General features: G+C 42.8%; 1 protein-coding gene across 1 annotated transcript in view; it reads left to right on the top strand.

Annotated features, from left to right (window-relative positions):
* Nucleotides 1–16,178, top strand: part of SLC17A8 (solute carrier family 17 member 8) — a 29,279-nt gene that overhangs the window by 11,672 nt on the left and 1,429 nt on the right. Inside the window, exons 4-10 of the mRNA XM_054216587.1 lie at nucleotides 4,200–4,314; nucleotides 4,788–4,875; nucleotides 7,696–7,782; nucleotides 10,626–10,765; nucleotides 12,334–12,483; nucleotides 13,606–13,738; nucleotides 15,046–15,156. Of these exons, the coding sequence (XP_054072562.1) occupies nucleotides 4,200–4,314; nucleotides 4,788–4,875; nucleotides 7,696–7,782; nucleotides 10,626–10,765; nucleotides 12,334–12,483; nucleotides 13,606–13,738; nucleotides 15,046–15,156 (824 nt within the window). The remainder of the gene's footprint in view (nucleotides 1–4,199; nucleotides 4,315–4,787; nucleotides 4,876–7,695; nucleotides 7,783–10,625; nucleotides 10,766–12,333; nucleotides 12,484–13,605; nucleotides 13,739–15,045; nucleotides 15,157–16,178) is intronic.

Below are 16,178 nucleotides of genomic sequence, written 5' to 3'. Positions count from 1 at the left end.
AAATGACTCGAGGACAGCGAATAGCCCAGAAGTTCAGTCCCAACTCCCCTCTGTCCGTAACCAAAAGTTACTCAGCGTTCAGTTTGCACTGCTTCTTCAACACTACTAACACCCTCAATTATTCATTTCTCTACCACACAGAAGCGCCTAAGCTGAGTACTTTTCCATCTGCCTAATAAGCCAAACAAATTAGCTAAGCTTAATCATTTTCCCAGCATTTCTAGTCTTGCCACCAGCTTTTGCAGCAGAAGGGCCCCAAAACACAGATGTGCACGCTGTTGGCTAAATAATTCGGCATAGTATTAGTTTTGCTTTTGTGTCCTTAATTTTCTTGCAAACAGTAAAATCAACCATGTTTATACTGTAACTCAATGTTTTCTGTCAGTGGACTACTTCCTTAGGTACATGTTGTGCATATGCACAGAAAGCTGTATTTCTGTCCCCATGAGAGTTTCAGACTCAATCTAATGCTATACTACAACATCGTATTATGGATTTGACTATCGTGACCAGGTTTAGGAGTAGAATTTGCTGAGGAACAATGATAGCCCAAAAGCTGAGCTCAAAGAGAATTTCTGTTTGCACTAACAGGATTCACAGGTCTGGCTAACTCCATATTTTTTTCCTTTATTCCTTGTTTACCCAACAGCTTGGGTAGATTCACCAGGGGTGCTGAGTTTCTGTTTCAGAGGGGCTACTTGCAAAGACATGGGGCAGGAAACGAGGAGATCTGGGGCCAGTCTGTGAACCCACCACCCGTAGAAAGACAAATGCTTTCTTTTGTCCCAGCTGCACTCCGGCAATGAGATGTATTATTCCAGCCTATTACTGACATTACAGATTTAGGTACAGGCTCTTTTGTTACCTGTTTAAGTCCTGCTCAGCACTGTGCAACCTTGAACATACATGGACGCCCCCACCCCCGGCACTTCTCTAATGCAAATAATTATCCGTAATAATGTGGGATTCAAATGGATCTCAGAACAGCTGAAAATACTAAGAACTTTGCACCAAAACCATCTAACACCATGTAATTTGCTTTATATATTCATCCAAATTTGTTTGGTCTGCATTCGTGAACCATTTAGTGACGTTATCACTTTAAGTCGCTGCTTATCCTCAAACATGCATCTAAATGTAATTTCATCATTGTTTGGCGGTGACGAGAATACGTGAAACATAAGGCACAATCTGATTTCGGTTTTCAGTAAGAGCACCCTGCTGGGCAGAGGAGTCCGTTGCTGAAGAAGTCTGTTTTGATCCCAAAGTGGCAGCTGGCCAGGGATCATGATGGTGAGGAGAGCAGAATATGCGAATGAATTGAAAAGAAATGGGATATTTTTAGTCATGGCAGGGACCCGCTTCTTTGGGATAAGTGGCAGTGAACTGCTGGAAAGATGCTACCTCTTTGTGGAAACACTACTCAACCTCTTAAACGGCAGCAGAAGAGTGCCTGGTTCCGACTCCGTATAAATGATGCATTTACAACCTTGGCATATTAAGAGTTGGCGCTAAACGAAGGAGCAGAGATTGGAAACTCAGCCTTCAGAGCTAGCTGTTTGGATAATTCAACATGTTCTCTTTCTTACAGCTTATTCTTTCGCATGCCTATTCATTTACATAATTTATGGTAGTTCCCTGAGACTGTCAATGGCGTTATGATAACAGACCTGATATTTCTACTAGTGGCAAGGAAGCAAGGTGCAAAACTCTTTCCTTCACTGATCATAATAGAGAGCTAATACTTATTTCTCAGTTAAATGTTCACTTGGCTTTCAAAGAGTCTCTTAAATGACAAGGTATGGTCATAGGCTTTGTATTCTAGCTCAGGTTTTCAGACTGCTTTCTATATAAATCCTTTCCTTTGTCACATCTCGCCACCAGCCTACCCACCCTCTTTGCTTATGTGTTCATCTGTTGAGAGCTTTCTTGTCATTCAGATTATAAGCTGTCTAGGCATGGACTGTTGTTTTTGTCAATAGATGCAGAGAATTTAAAGGAAACAGTGTTCATCTCTGACTGTAGATTCTTCGTGCTGTAATACTACCATTAATCCTACTGTGAATAGTAAGACCAGATTCAAAAAAAGAAGTGACATATATTTCCTGTGAATAAGTTTTCAAAAAGAGAGTGAAACGTAAACAATTGAAATCCTTACTTAAAAAAAAAAAAAAGAAAAGGAGAAAAGAATGGCAACAAAAGGTTTTAAAAGTTTATAAATATTTTGAAGTGGAGCATGATGACCAGCTATGCATAAGATCAGTGTATGTCTTTGGCAGAAAAATAAAAAGGGAGCGAAATACTGCTGTTGTCCAGATCATATGATTTCTGATCAAATATCTGCCCAATGCCATTCATTTATCAGAAGGAAGCTTAACATGTCTTTCTGAAATGCCACACGCATAACAAGACAACCCAAAGCTTGCTAAATGTCAATTTAACAATGTTAATGTTAAATGAATTTGAGTAGTTTGAAAAAGGAACATAAATTATGGTCCACAAACAGCAGCATGCCGCTAGCTAACATCAGTGTAGCTGGGAGCTGAGGGCCTTGAACAAAAGAGGCTGCTTTATTCTCAGGGTGCCACCTTGAGTCCTGGAGCAAGAGAGGGCAGCTTTGGGCTGACCTCCCATATCCTAAGCGCTGGGGTCCCCAGGGCCACCAACTGCTGCAACTTTCTATCTGCAGGATGAAAGACCTCTCACACAAAGGCAGTCCCCAGGGAGCCAGACACTGTTGCTTTGAATTGCAGGCAACACAAAGAAGACGGTAAACTACTGAGGATTAATGGTAATCCATTCAATTCAAATGATGCTTGGCCGTTTTTGAGAACTTCTGCTGCCGGTTCTGATATTTTTCAGTGCTGTAACAGGATCTTAGAGGGGATCCTCATGTACATCAGCTTCCACAGATGCTGGAGTAATGAACTCTTGATATCCAGACAGTGTGTGATGCAGCTATTGAACCCCATTCGTTGCACAGAAAGGAAACCAGAGGCTTCAGTCAGATGGATGTGAAGATATATGAAATCTAATCCACGTACAGCTCATTGCTATGAATGGTAGTAATTTCAGTTATTGTTCCAGCTGGTTGTTCTCAGTCTCTTTCTTGGTTTCCAGTAGTGTTTTTCATGCTGCAGCAGCCTCAGTTTTTAAATGAGCTCCCCAGATGTCCTTTCATGAGCTGGGCACCCAGAGATGCTTTTCTCTTGCACTGCAGCATCAACGCCTGGCAAACCTGCAGCCCATGCCATACTGAAATGACGGCCCCTGCAGCCCAGCTATCCTTCATGTCTAGCGTCACTGCTGTTTATTATTGACACAGAGCAGTAAGTGGGCACCACTCTTTGGTTAAACACAGGAAAGCCCGTGTCCATGCTGGGAAAAGCTCCCACAGACTGCGGTGAGTGAGGCAGACGCAGCTTTGAGTCCTACCCCAGGGCCTCCGAGTGGCCTGGACTTTCAGGGATGCTGCTTGGATCCATTACCACTACAAAGAGGTTTCTGCTGACTGTTTCTTTAATGGGTGGTAACATTTTGGAGGCTGCGAATGATTTCCCAAAGGCCCCAGGTGCATTCAGAGCCCTGACTGACTTGCCACCAGCTGCAGCAAGTGCCCTTCCCAAGCAGGGTAACGAAATTATTAGATCATGTTTTTCGCAGAAGTTGTCTGGTAGAAATGCCCCTTCTAGGTCATAGTCACAAAGGACACTTGTAGCTGTTATTTAGAGAAATGATGTTGGAAAGGAGTTGATCTTAACCAGGCCTGGTATAGCATCAATTGGAACTAACCAGCACTCGACCATGTTCAGAGAGGCACTTAAACCAGACTTTACCCAATTTAAGTTAAACCCTATTGATATAACAGAATTTAAGTGCTTCCCAGGATAGGAACGCTTCTCAGTTCAGGACTTATATAAACAGCTTAGCCTTCAGTACCAACACCCATATCTCTTCCTCTGATACAAAGGAAAATCCAGCAGCTTTAAGTATGTAAAAACCTCTGTTCCATTCAGAGAAGAAAATGTATTGACCATATGGGGATTTATCCCCTTCTGCCAATAAAGGAACTTTACAAGTATTTGAGTTGGTGAGATCATGGTAAGTGAGATTGTCTCTGCAACTGTACCCAAGAACAGCATCAATTCTGCAAAGTAGACAATAACTATATTCCCTTTCATGTTACCTTTTCTCCATAGGGTATTTGGAGCAGCTATCTTTCTAACATCTACACTGAACATGTTCATCCCTTCTGCAGCAAGGGTTCATTACGGCTGTGTGATGTTTGTAAGGATTCTGCAAGGTCTGGTGGAGGTAGGACCACTCACCATTTTGGTCCTTTCATATATCATCTGTTTTTGGAGATTTGCTTCTAAAAAGTCATAAGATCCTTTGGTGAAGTTTTCTGATCAATTTACATTTTTACTTGTTAGTTGTATTTAGGATGACAATTTTTTTGGTCATTACAATTTATATTTTAAAGTGTACTTAAAAAGAAAGAAAAAGTTTAGGTTTTGGTGATACAGTTCAATCTCTTTTAGTTTACTTTTGTCATCCACTGCATGTACCAAACAGCATTTTTACCCCAGAACACATTACCATTTAAGTGATTATCCAAATTGGTTTGACATCTTCATATCCAAACAACAGAACTCTTCCAGGCTTACCTAACCCTTCCTATATCATTCCACGGTGACAAACAGCTAGACAGGTTGGACAGTATCAGCAACTGCTTGTATTAGGAATGTAGTGAAAGCAAATTATATGATGTGTGAAATGTCTGCCAGGGCGTCACCTACCCAGCCTGCCATGGGATGTGGAGTAAGTGGGCTCCTCCGCTGGAGAGAAGCAGGTTGGCCACCACATCGTTCTGTGGTAAGTTGATTGGCTTATATGGGTTATGTAAGTACATATTCCTATTGGACACATTTGATTCATTTCATTATTTAAAAGAGAAATGCAAACCCTCTGCCCGTTGCTGCATTCGGCTTGTTACTCTGAGCTCAGGAAACTGAGAGTCTTTTTGTTTAGTATGTCCCCATTTTATCATTTAAAGCCAACTCTCAGAATGACTCTCATAGTAAACTAAAAGGGGTCGAGAGGTGCCACAAGAGAGAAACTACACTTCCTTTTTTTTTTTTTTTTTCCCCATTTGCTCTTGTCTTTTGGGATTCCATTTATTATACATGTTGAATTGACCCTCCTAAACAAGCATGCACTTAAAAAAATTTTAAAAGGACTTGAGTACTTTAGGCTGCCTGCCCAATGTATTGCAGTGGAGGTGATGTAACTTGTTGCCGCTGGTTGTTCTGCTCCACTTTGTTTTGAATTATGATCAGGCTTGTACTTTGCTCTCTTCTCTGGGTCCCTTTCCAATGCTGACAGCTGGCCTTCTGGAAGATGGCTTGTGGGAAATTTCATAAGACTTTGGGGAGAGGAACCCGGTGGAAAGATCGGAGTAATCAAACTCTCTCATTCCCTTTGGAATGTTTCTAGCCTCTGGAAAAAGCCTTAAACCTTGTTATGAAGCAGGAACCAGGAAAAACACTGAGGTTTTACACCTTGTTCTTCAAGGAAGATATCCTCTTTTTGCTTACAGTCACACTAATAAAAACAAAACAAAACAAAAGTTTTCTATGATTAATTCCATTCTCCAGGTAGCAGTTTTTGCCACAGGTCACTCCGTGCTACTACAGTTACTTGCCACAAAAGGGAACTGTGAGTGTCAGACCTGTCTGGCCCTTTCCCAGGTCTAGTTTGAGCTGTCCCCTCCTCACACACTAATGTCTTCACATTCTTTTGGTAACCCTGCAGTCTGCAATTAGCTGCTAATTCCATGGAAAATGGTGAATGCTAGTATCTCCCTACCAGCTCCAGGCTGGTAGATGGCTAAATGTAAGGAAGGTGAGGCATAATCCAAATGTAGTCCCTTTTCTTTTTTACCCTAAAAACTCCAGATATGCAGAATACAGGGCAGGAATGGTTCTGCTGTAACTTCAAATGTGCTGTGTTGGCAGTGAAGGAAAAGGCACTGCTCGTTACTTCGCTCTGTCATTTCCCTCTAAGACACCCTCATCACCTGTATTTGGTGTGTCCCTTTCCATCTGTAACAGGGAAATTGGAACAGTGAGTGGACGTCTAATAATACTGGAGAAAAATCAGAAATAGTAGGACCTTGAAGAGTAAGTAGTTGGGAAAGGTGGAGGAGGAAACAATGAAAATAAATGCAGGTGGTGGGGTAACGCCAGCTGAAGATGAATGTTTGTGAGAGAGAATATTCAACAGAAAATGTAAAAGTCAAACGCAAAAAGTCTGTCCATTGGTGGTGGAACTGAAAGACTAGGGGAAAAACTGAAAGACTAGGGGAAATGCAGCGTCCCGTCTCTCAGTCGCAGCAGGGAAATACAGCACTAAAATACAGGAGAAAGGGTAAAAGGAGTGAAGCAAGAGAAAAAAAGTAGCTTTTCATAATATGGGACATTTTTTTTTACTACAGGATTTAGTGAATATTTAGGTGTTTCCATTTTCTGTAGAAGAACAGACCAAAAGAGAAGCTTCTCCACCATCAATGCTCTCTCCTTGAAATCCTAGCACCAGGTAGAGAAAAGATCCATCCTGCAGCCCAGCGCTCATTTTAGTGGCTACAGATCACTGATTCTTGCACTTGAAAAGTGCACGGGACCAGTGAAAAAATTAGGAAACCCTGCGTTAACCAGGTTCCTGGTTTCTCTGACTATATTATTGCCTGGGGTTTTTGCTATTGCTGTAGGAAAAATAAATTACACAGAAACGAGGGAGAAGGGTTACTGTGAACCATTGCAGTGAAGTATTTGGTAATGAGCATTAGCTATGTTATACTCTCAAAACTATGAATATGTAATTTCCTAGAATAATTCAAAGCAACACTTCTTGCATATGAAGCCACTGGCACAGTCTTGCAGTGAACCCCAATATCCATAGTGCATGAATTCTCCCTAGGGTCTTCATGGAAATTCCTTTCCAAGCACTTAAATACTCATCTCTTTCTACAAGTCACTCGGAATTGTATTTCACCAGTATTATCTGTTTCCCAATCAGAAACCTTGGCACAGACCACTTTTTAATCCTTTTTTTCCCTGTCAACTTTTGCCTATTTATTCCAGCTGTTTGTTCATGCCGCTGATATGAACTAAACATGCTCAAACAGACTCGGTTGGTCTGAACACCCCCTTCACCAGCAGCGCTTGCAGGGACACGGGCTTAGAGCCACGACAAGAGCCTTCTGCATATCTGCAACCATCAGGATTTCTGGACACCAAAAAGGGTTCTGAAATTCAGGCCATTATCTTCGCTGGAGCTCACCTCATACGCTACAGGGTTCGGGGGGATTCCCCACTTCAAGGCATGTTATGCCTGCGTGGTGGTTTACCACCAGTTTCTGCTTTGCAAATCCCATTTACCTACAGGGCACAGCCCTTCTTGCTGCAAAATGAGACTGGTGACCCCACACCAGTGAGGGCCAGTCATTCCCATCACCCCAAGCTAAACTTTACAGTTGTCACCCCATTCCCCACTTTCACAAGAAAGCATGCTGCCAATCAGCCAGAGGCATCCCTCCAGTTCTGCTCCTGTGGGCACCTGCCTGGATCACCTGCACTGGGGGCTGGGCTCACCCATCACAGCTGACATGTTTTCTTATTCCTTTTTTCTCCTCAGGGTCTTATGCAGGTGCGGTGGTCGCCATGCCGCTGGCAGGTGTGCTGGTACAGTATATAGGATGGTCATCAGTCTTTTATATTTATGGTGAGTTGCTTAACGTAATGGATCTCTGTGATGAGGCTGGTACTGCCAGCAGTTTTGTTAAACCTGTATAACAAGTATAGATCAAAGTTGTCTCAGGGACTGAAGATGTTGCAAATGGGTATTCCAATTTATTCCCTAATTATTGCAGCTTCTGAAAGCTTTTATTATGTAATCATCTGTTATAAAATGCTTTAAAACTGTAATGACCAGTCTACAGCCCATGGTCACCCAGTAACAGGGTTGGCTGCAGTTGTAAAAGTTGTAGCACAAACACATGACACGTGTCCTGGAGCGCAAACTAGCAGTGAATGCCATGGCCTATGCTGCTGATGGGGAGCTGAATGCCTCTGAAACCTTCTGCCCTGAGACATCTGCCCCATGCTGCCCACCCTGGGTAAAGCAGTGCCACCTTTACAAAGCTGTCCCGTCACAGGAGGTATGGCCTCATGGCTGATCTGTGGTGCCTCGTGCTTCCCCCCACGGTACGTGGCAGAGCTGCCTCAAACCCGGCCCTGCACATCAGCAACCCAGTTAAGATGGGTTTTCTCTGGAGACACAGAACGCACCATAATATTTGCCATCACAATCTGATTGTGAAGTTCTTTTACACAAATTTCGACCATGTTATGACCAGTCAGCTTTTTTCCTTCCCCAGGTCCCACATAAAAGCTTTGCTTCTGCCTTTTCTCTGTCCCACGCATATCATAGAATCATAGAATGTGTTGGGTTAGAAGGGACTTTTAAAGATCATAGAATCATAGAATCTTTATGGTTGGAAAGGACCTTTGGGATCATAGAGTCCAACCATACACACACAAAAAAACCCAACAAACCCCTACAATCTCTGTCACTAGAGCATGCTCTGAAGTGCCAAATCTATACGTTTCTTAAACACCTCCAGGGATGGTGACTCAACCACCTCCCTGGGCAGGCTGTTCCAGTGCCTGACCACTCTTTCAGTAAAGGAATTCCTCCTAATATCTAACCTAAACCTCCCCCGCCGCACCTTCAGACCATTACCTCTGGTCCTGTCATTATTTACTTGGGAGAAGAGGCCAACACCCACCTCTCTACAACCTCCTTTCAGGTAGCTGTAGAGGGCAATGAGGTCTCCTCTCAGCCTCCTCTTCTCCAAACTAAACATGCCTAGATCCTTCAGCCTCTCCTCATATGACCTGGTCTCCAGACCCCTCACCAGCCTGGTAGCTCTCCTCTGGACACGCTCCAGCGCTTCAATGTCCCTCTTGTACAGAGGGGCCCAGAACTGAACACAGTACTCGAGGTGAGGCCTCACCAGTGCCGAGTACAGAGGCACCATCACTTCCCTGCTCCTGCTGGCCACGCGATTCCTGATACAAGCCAGAATGCTGTTGGTCTTCTTGGCCACCTGGGCACACTGCTGGCTCATGTTAAGCTGGCCATCCACCAGCGCCCCCAGGTCCTTTTCTGCTTGGGCAGCTTTCCAGCCACTCTTCCCCAAGCCTGTAGCGTTGCTTGGGGTTGTTGTGACCAAAATGCAGGACCCAGCACTTGGCCTTATTAAACCTCATACCATTGGCCTTGGCCCATTGATCCAGCCTGTCCAGGTCCCTCTGTAGAGCCTTCGGACCCTCAAGCAGATCAACACTCCCACCTAGTTTGGTGTCATCTGCAAACTTACTGAGGGTGCACTCGATCCCCTCATCCAGATCATTGATAAAGATATTAAACAAAACTGGCCCCAAAACTGAGCCCTGAGGGACACCACTGGTGACCGGCCACCAAGAGGATTTCACCCCATTAATCACAACTCTCTGGGCACGGCCATCCAGCCAGTTTTTAACCCAGCGAAGAGTACACTTGTCTATGCCATGATTTGCCAGCTTCTCCAGGAGAATGCTGTGGGGGACGGTGTCAAAGGCCTCGCCAAAGTCCAGACAGACAACGTCCACCACCTTCCCTGCATCCAGAAGGCGGGTCACATGGTCATAGAAAGAGATCCAGTTGGTTAAGCAGGACCTCCCCTTCCTAAACCCATGCTGGCTGGCCCTGATCCCTTGGCTGCCCTGCACTTGCCGTGAGAGCTCACTCATGATGATCCTCTCCATGATCTTTCCTGGTACCGAGGTCAGGCTGACAGGCCTGTAGTTCCCCGGATCCTCCTTCCGACCCTTCTTGTAGATGGGCGTCACATTAGCCACCCTAATCCTCTAGTCCAACCCCCCTGCAGTAAGCAGGGACATCTTTAACTAGATCAGATTGCTCAGAGCCTCATCAAGCCTGGCCTTGAATGTCTCCAGGGATGGGGCCTCCACCACCTCTCTGGGCAACCTGTGCCAGTGTCTCACCACCCTCATTGTAAAGAACTTCTTCCTAATGTCTAATCTAAACCTACCCTGCTCTAGTTTAAAACCATTGCCCCTTGTTCTATTGCAACATGCCCTTGCAAACAGCCCCTCCCCAGCTTTCTTGTAGGCCCCCTTCAGGTACTGGCAGGCTGCTATAAGGTCTCCCTGGAGCCTTCTCTTCTCCAGGCTGAACAACCCCAGCTCTCTCAGCCTGTCCTCATAGGAGAGGTGCTCCAGCCCTCTGATCATCTTCGTGGCCCTCCTCTGGACCCGCTCCGACAGTTCCATGTCCTTCTTGATGTAATCACATAATACCAGTGACAAAGGGCTCAAACGCTTTTCAAGCAGGCATACAATATACACTGAGTTAGTTATCATAGTTTCTTCCTTTCCTGGGCATATTTGCCACACAGATTTAGTTGAATTGACTCTTGAAACTAACTTCAAGGCCTGCAGGTACCGAAGTGTGGCTCCACTGTTTTTTAAAACCGAGCTGTGCTTTTCCTGTTTCGCCAGGAATGTTTGGGATTGTTTGGTACATGTTCTGGTTGCTTCATGCCTATGAGAGCCCTGCTGCACATCCAACGATAACCAACGAAGAAAGGATATATATAGAAACAAGTATTGGAGAAGGAGCCAGCCTAGCTAGTGCAAGTGTAAGTAAAAAAAAGTCTTTTCTGGTTATAAATTGTGAGCACTTTGCACAAGGTCAGCGTATGACCGGATGGATACTATTAGCTGCATAAGAGCAGAATTATTTGCTGTTGATATTTAGGGGCTTCTCCTTTCACAAAAAATTACAGGATCAGGCTCATGCAGCTGGAGAGGAGAAGTTCAGCAACAGGCAAAACACATAGTGCTGTTTCAGCTCTCAGTTGATAGATGTCCTTGATCTAGGGAAGGGAAGGGGTTGGGGACAGAGGGGGGAACCACACACTCTGACCTCCTGCTCTTGAGTAACTGTTATGTTTGTTCTAAAAAATATTAATGGAAATAGCTAAATCAGAAACTGGCTGCAGATGTTAAATTATCCAGATGCCTTTTGAGCACTTATTAAGGATGAACGAAATTCTGAAAGTTTAAGGACAGGGTTTCTGCCCTACTCACTCTCACAGCAGCTCAGCTGTAAAGACTTCTCTTTCTGAGAGGATCCTGGAAGATCCTGGAAACTTAAAACTAAAACCTTTTTTCCCATCAAACTTTTCTCCGTTTCCTTAGATAATTCATTTCTGCTAGTGGTGAAAAATGAAGCAGTTTTGTGATAAACTGCTCCTTCTTGGCTTTTACTCTAGAATATTCTGGAGCAGAATAACTCCAAACTCTTTACATGTTTTGTGTAATAGCCTTGCTGAAAGTATAAAGTACCAGACTCTCCTTTTGGCCATGCTACTTAAGTTTGGGTGAAGTCACTCAGATCTTGGCTGAAGATGCACACACTGATTCCAGGTCATGGCTTTCCCCTTGCTGTACAGTGATTTTACTGCAGAGGACCCTAGTACCACCCCCATGTGTTCACAAATGACCACAGCCATACAGTTGCCTGTAAAACGCAACTACTGTTTTAATAAAAGAGGACAATGTCAATGTATATTGCCATAGTTACATATTTCAGCTTCTGATTTGAATTCTATTATAAGTGAATAGGGCTCTGAAGTGCTTTTTGTTCCTGCTGTATGGAGTATTGAGGCATAAATAGAAACCTGAAATACCAAAAGCAAGTTATGGAAATTAAATCCTCTACCATAGACTTTTTTTACTGAATGAAATGAATTGGGTGGAAGCAGCTAGCTGCCTGTTGCTGTGCTACCACACATTTCTTAGCTTGGATAATCCTTTTTTTCACAATCCTTTCAGTGGAATGTCTCAAACTACATTATGCTAGAAAGTAGGGAACAGCACAAGGCTTTCTCTAGTTTTCTTTGATTCTGTTATTGATCCTGTTATCCCAATAGCAGAATTCCAGAAGACCTTGTATAATTTCAGTAAGTAGAGCAATAATAGTACAGTAGTCATCTGAAACTTTCTAACTATTCTAAGAAAGTTTCTCTGCTTGTCTTTTGCCGCTAATCCAGGAGATATCTTTCACTTGCATTGTAAGTGATTTGCAGTGTAAATTGGATGCCATGTACTGGATAGTCCTGATAGTAAAAGACACTGGGCTCTCTATTCTGCCTTCAGTCTACTCAAAAATGCCTTCAAATTTTATTTTATTTTTTTTTCCTAGAAATTTAGTACTCCCTGGAAGAGATTTTTCACTTCAATGCCAGTTTATGCAATCATTGTGGCAAACTTTTGCAGAAGCTGGACCTTCTATTTGCTCCTTATAAGTCAGCCTGCTTACTTTGAAGAAGTCTTTGGGTTTGCAATAAGCAAGGTAAATGTCTGAGATGAAGCAGCGACCTTCAGACCTCACCCAAGGAGATGCAAAGTGCTTGAAGATCCCTAGATCTCTCTGGAGTCATTACAGTAGGTTATTCACAGCAGTTGGGATGATATACTTCTGGTCATCTGACAGAAATAAAAGCTTGATAGCATCAAATTCTTATCAAAAGGAAAGAACTGAAAAGTTGGTTTGGGAAAGAGTTGATTAGGAAAAACATATAACATGAAAACCAAAAGGTAAGTAAATAGAAATGCACATTTTGTTTAGTGCTGGCAGTTTAGCATTATTTGCCAGGTAATTTTTATCCTCTTATTTTATTTTTTTTATTTCATTAATTTTCATTCACAATGAAGGGTCAAATTCTGTATGGATTGATATTCCCTGCCACTGCCACTTCTTAAAGACGGTATTGTTACACTCCCTCTTCAGAGCATGAATGAGGACTTCAGATTATTTGTTCCAGAAAAGTTTTCCCAACATTCCTTTAAAAAACCTACTTGCTATATTGTAAATTATTTTCAAGCTAGTGTACAATACTGTGATCAGTTCTGGGCTCCCTAGTACAGGAGAGACATGGACATACTGGAGAGAGTTCAATGAAGGTCCTAAAAGATGTTTAAAGAACTGGAGCCTCTCCAGTTCCTGTGAGGAAAAGCTGAGAGCTGGGACTGTTTAGCCTGGAGAAGAGAAGGCTCAGGGGATCTCATCAATGTATACAAATATCTGATGGGAGGGTGCAAAGAAGACAGAGCCAGGCTCTTCTCAGTAGTGCCGTGACAGGACCAGAAGCAATGGGCACATTCTGAAACACAGGAAGTCCCATCTGAACATCAGGAAACACTTTTTTACTCTGAGGGTGACTGGGCACTTCCATGGGTTTCCAAGAGATGTTGTGGAGTCTCCAACCTAAGGTCACTCCATCCTAAGGTCACCCAGGTATTGATCACAGGTTCTGTTGGAGCAAAGGTCTGCAATCATCCCACACAAGGCTCCAGGATAAAACTATGTCCAATGTGGGGAGGGAGAGGTGAAGAAAAAGTGTGGTTCCTATTCTCTTCCCCCTAAATCCTGAGGAAGGACATGACCGGTAAGCACTCATTTGTCTAATTGCAGGTTGGCCTTTTGTCGGCAGTTCCTCACATGGTCATGACAATCATTGTACCCATTGGAGGGCAGCTAGCTGACTTCTTACGGAGCAGGAAGATTTTAACCACTACCACTGTAAGGAAGGTCATGAACTGTGGAGGTACTATTGGATTCTGGAAATACGGTATTTCAATTGTGTGCTGCAGTTGATGCAAATATCATAGTTTGGGCCATGTTTAATTGTAACAGGAGACAAACTACTCTAGGTTGCATTTGCAGCTGGTTAATCTGAAGCATTTAATGGAAAGCTGATGTTAGATGTCCTCATGGTATAAAACATTACTCATATGAGCATGCTTTTAAAAAGGGAGGAGGCAAGAAGCCTAGTTAATAATTAAAGGGGCAACAGGGAATGGCCCAGAAGATTAGTGTGATCAAATAGGTCTCATCCTGCAAACTTATAAAGAAAAAGTTAACCACGTACCATGGTGCTAGAGAGATCTTTTACCAGTGGATACAACCCTGCAATCACTGGCCACGTTCCCATGTGCTGCTCCAGCAGAACCCACTGGCAAGTTTAGGCTGGAAGGGTTGGAGTGAAAAAAAAGACGGGTGACAGACAGACTCATCTTCACTCAGCACAAAATAATTTATTTCCAGTTCAGTCACTGAACTGAAAGATCAATGACATCTACATGTAAGGAAAATACTAAATTAGAGTGAAAAATTTCAAGCCAGATAGCCTGTGGAGTTGCTCTCCTCTGCCAGTTCCTCGATTGCATTATTTATGGACAGCACAGGCTACCTGAAATAGAGATGCCTGCAGTGAGAGATGCCATGCAGCTTGGCTATGCATCTTCACAAAGGATTCTCAGTCACTGTGTTTTCAGAGCACATTTTCAGTGCCATTCAAAAAAAAAAAAAACCACAAAAAACCAAACAACCCAACTAGTATGTAGTGTCACATACTAGAAAATGTTTGTTTGCTGTAGTGGCAGAGACTGGCAGTTCCCCGTGATACTCAGGACTGGCCTATTGTGTTGGTGGCACACTTGTCTGAAAAATGCTCTTTTGCTCCATTTGCCAAGAACATCTCAAATCACTACAATCATGAGAAATTGAAGACAAGAAGTACTTGTCTCCTTTCCCTTCCATGTTTGTGTGTTTGTGAATTTTTCAGTGCTTTGCACGAAGTCACTTCGTCATTCCCTGTACTGCTTAGTGAGTTAATGTCACCAATGGCTCGGGCCATTTGCACAGCAATGAGGAGAAAAAAGGATATTCTCAAACAATAAATATTCAAATGTTTCTGTGAATCCACAAAGCTGCCAAGTATGTTCAAGTATAGCTGTGAGATACGAAAGAATTTTGCCTCATTTTAAGTTGCTATTCTGGCTAGACCTTATTGGTGTCTCTGTGACAAATAGCAATTTGAATGTCATTTATTCCCATGTGTTTCACTTGAAGGCTTTGGGATGGAAGCAACCTTGCTTTTGGTGGTTGGTTATTCTCATACAAAAGGTGTGGCAATTTCCTTTCTGGTGTTAGCAGTAGGCTTCAGTGGATTTGCAATTTCAGGTAAGAAGTAATCTTATTATTGGTTTTACTATTAGTGATAAAAGTGATGTCATTATCCTCACTGTTGTTACTGTCATCATTTCTATTATTCTGTTTGCTCTTAGTGTGGCTGCTAATGGGGTATTCCCTACTTCTTTCCATATCAGAAACAATTTACTTCAGTATCTATGAAACGTACTGCACTTAGGACGTGAAGCTTTGAAAGAACCTGCTCTTTATTGATTACAGTTTACATCAGCTTTATGCTGTTATTTTCTAATACACTTCTACAGTGTCAGCCACCTTTTCTTCTTGCGTAAACAGTATCCCTAAAAGGAGAGAGAGGGAATTACTCTGGAATGAATAGTTGCTCAAAGGTTATCAGTTGCAACCCTGCTCCCAGCTGCCACTTTCTTCTTTCTAGGTCAGTCTTCTCTCTGTTGTGTCCTATAACCAGCCCTTCTCCAGAACAGCTGCTTCTAACACTTTCATGGGTCTCACCGGTCTCGGACTGACTTTTGTTGTTCCACTGGTACCATTGTTATTAAAAAAAAACCTTTTTGTTATGATGGAAGGCCATCAGCTAGCAGACTGCTGAGAAGATGGATCTATTGAGCAAAATTGACTGGCAAAGTAACTGTTGTCTTCAGTTGTTTCAGGATTATGCAGATGGGAAGTAGTTTGGCTACTCAGTTACGAGGTGCTTGCATAGCAGGACATTTTAATTAATCAATTTTTATTGCAGGATTTTCCCGGTACTCAACTTTTTACTGTATTTAATCCCTTGGACTCGGTAATCATCATCCTTTCTTGTGATACCCATACCTCCTGTGACTAATTTTCATTACCTAAAGCAAGATAATTATATCTGAGCTGATTTTTACTATTTGTTTTTATTTCTTAATAAAATATGTACCCAGAAGATATGCTACAGTAAGGGTAATTATTTTTCCTACTGGTTTATGTTCTGGTTTTTTTTAACATGTTGTTAAACTGCTACTTAAAGTACCAGAAAACCTGTATTAAAAACCACTACTACCTAA

Source organism: Rissa tridactyla, chromosome 1, assembly GCF_028500815.1.
Source record: "Rissa tridactyla isolate bRisTri1 chromosome 1, bRisTri1.patW.cur.20221130, whole genome shotgun sequence".
Lineage (NCBI taxonomy): Eukaryota > Metazoa > Chordata > Aves > Charadriiformes > Laridae > Rissa > Rissa tridactyla.
This window is presented reverse-complemented; position numbering and strand designations above follow the sequence as displayed.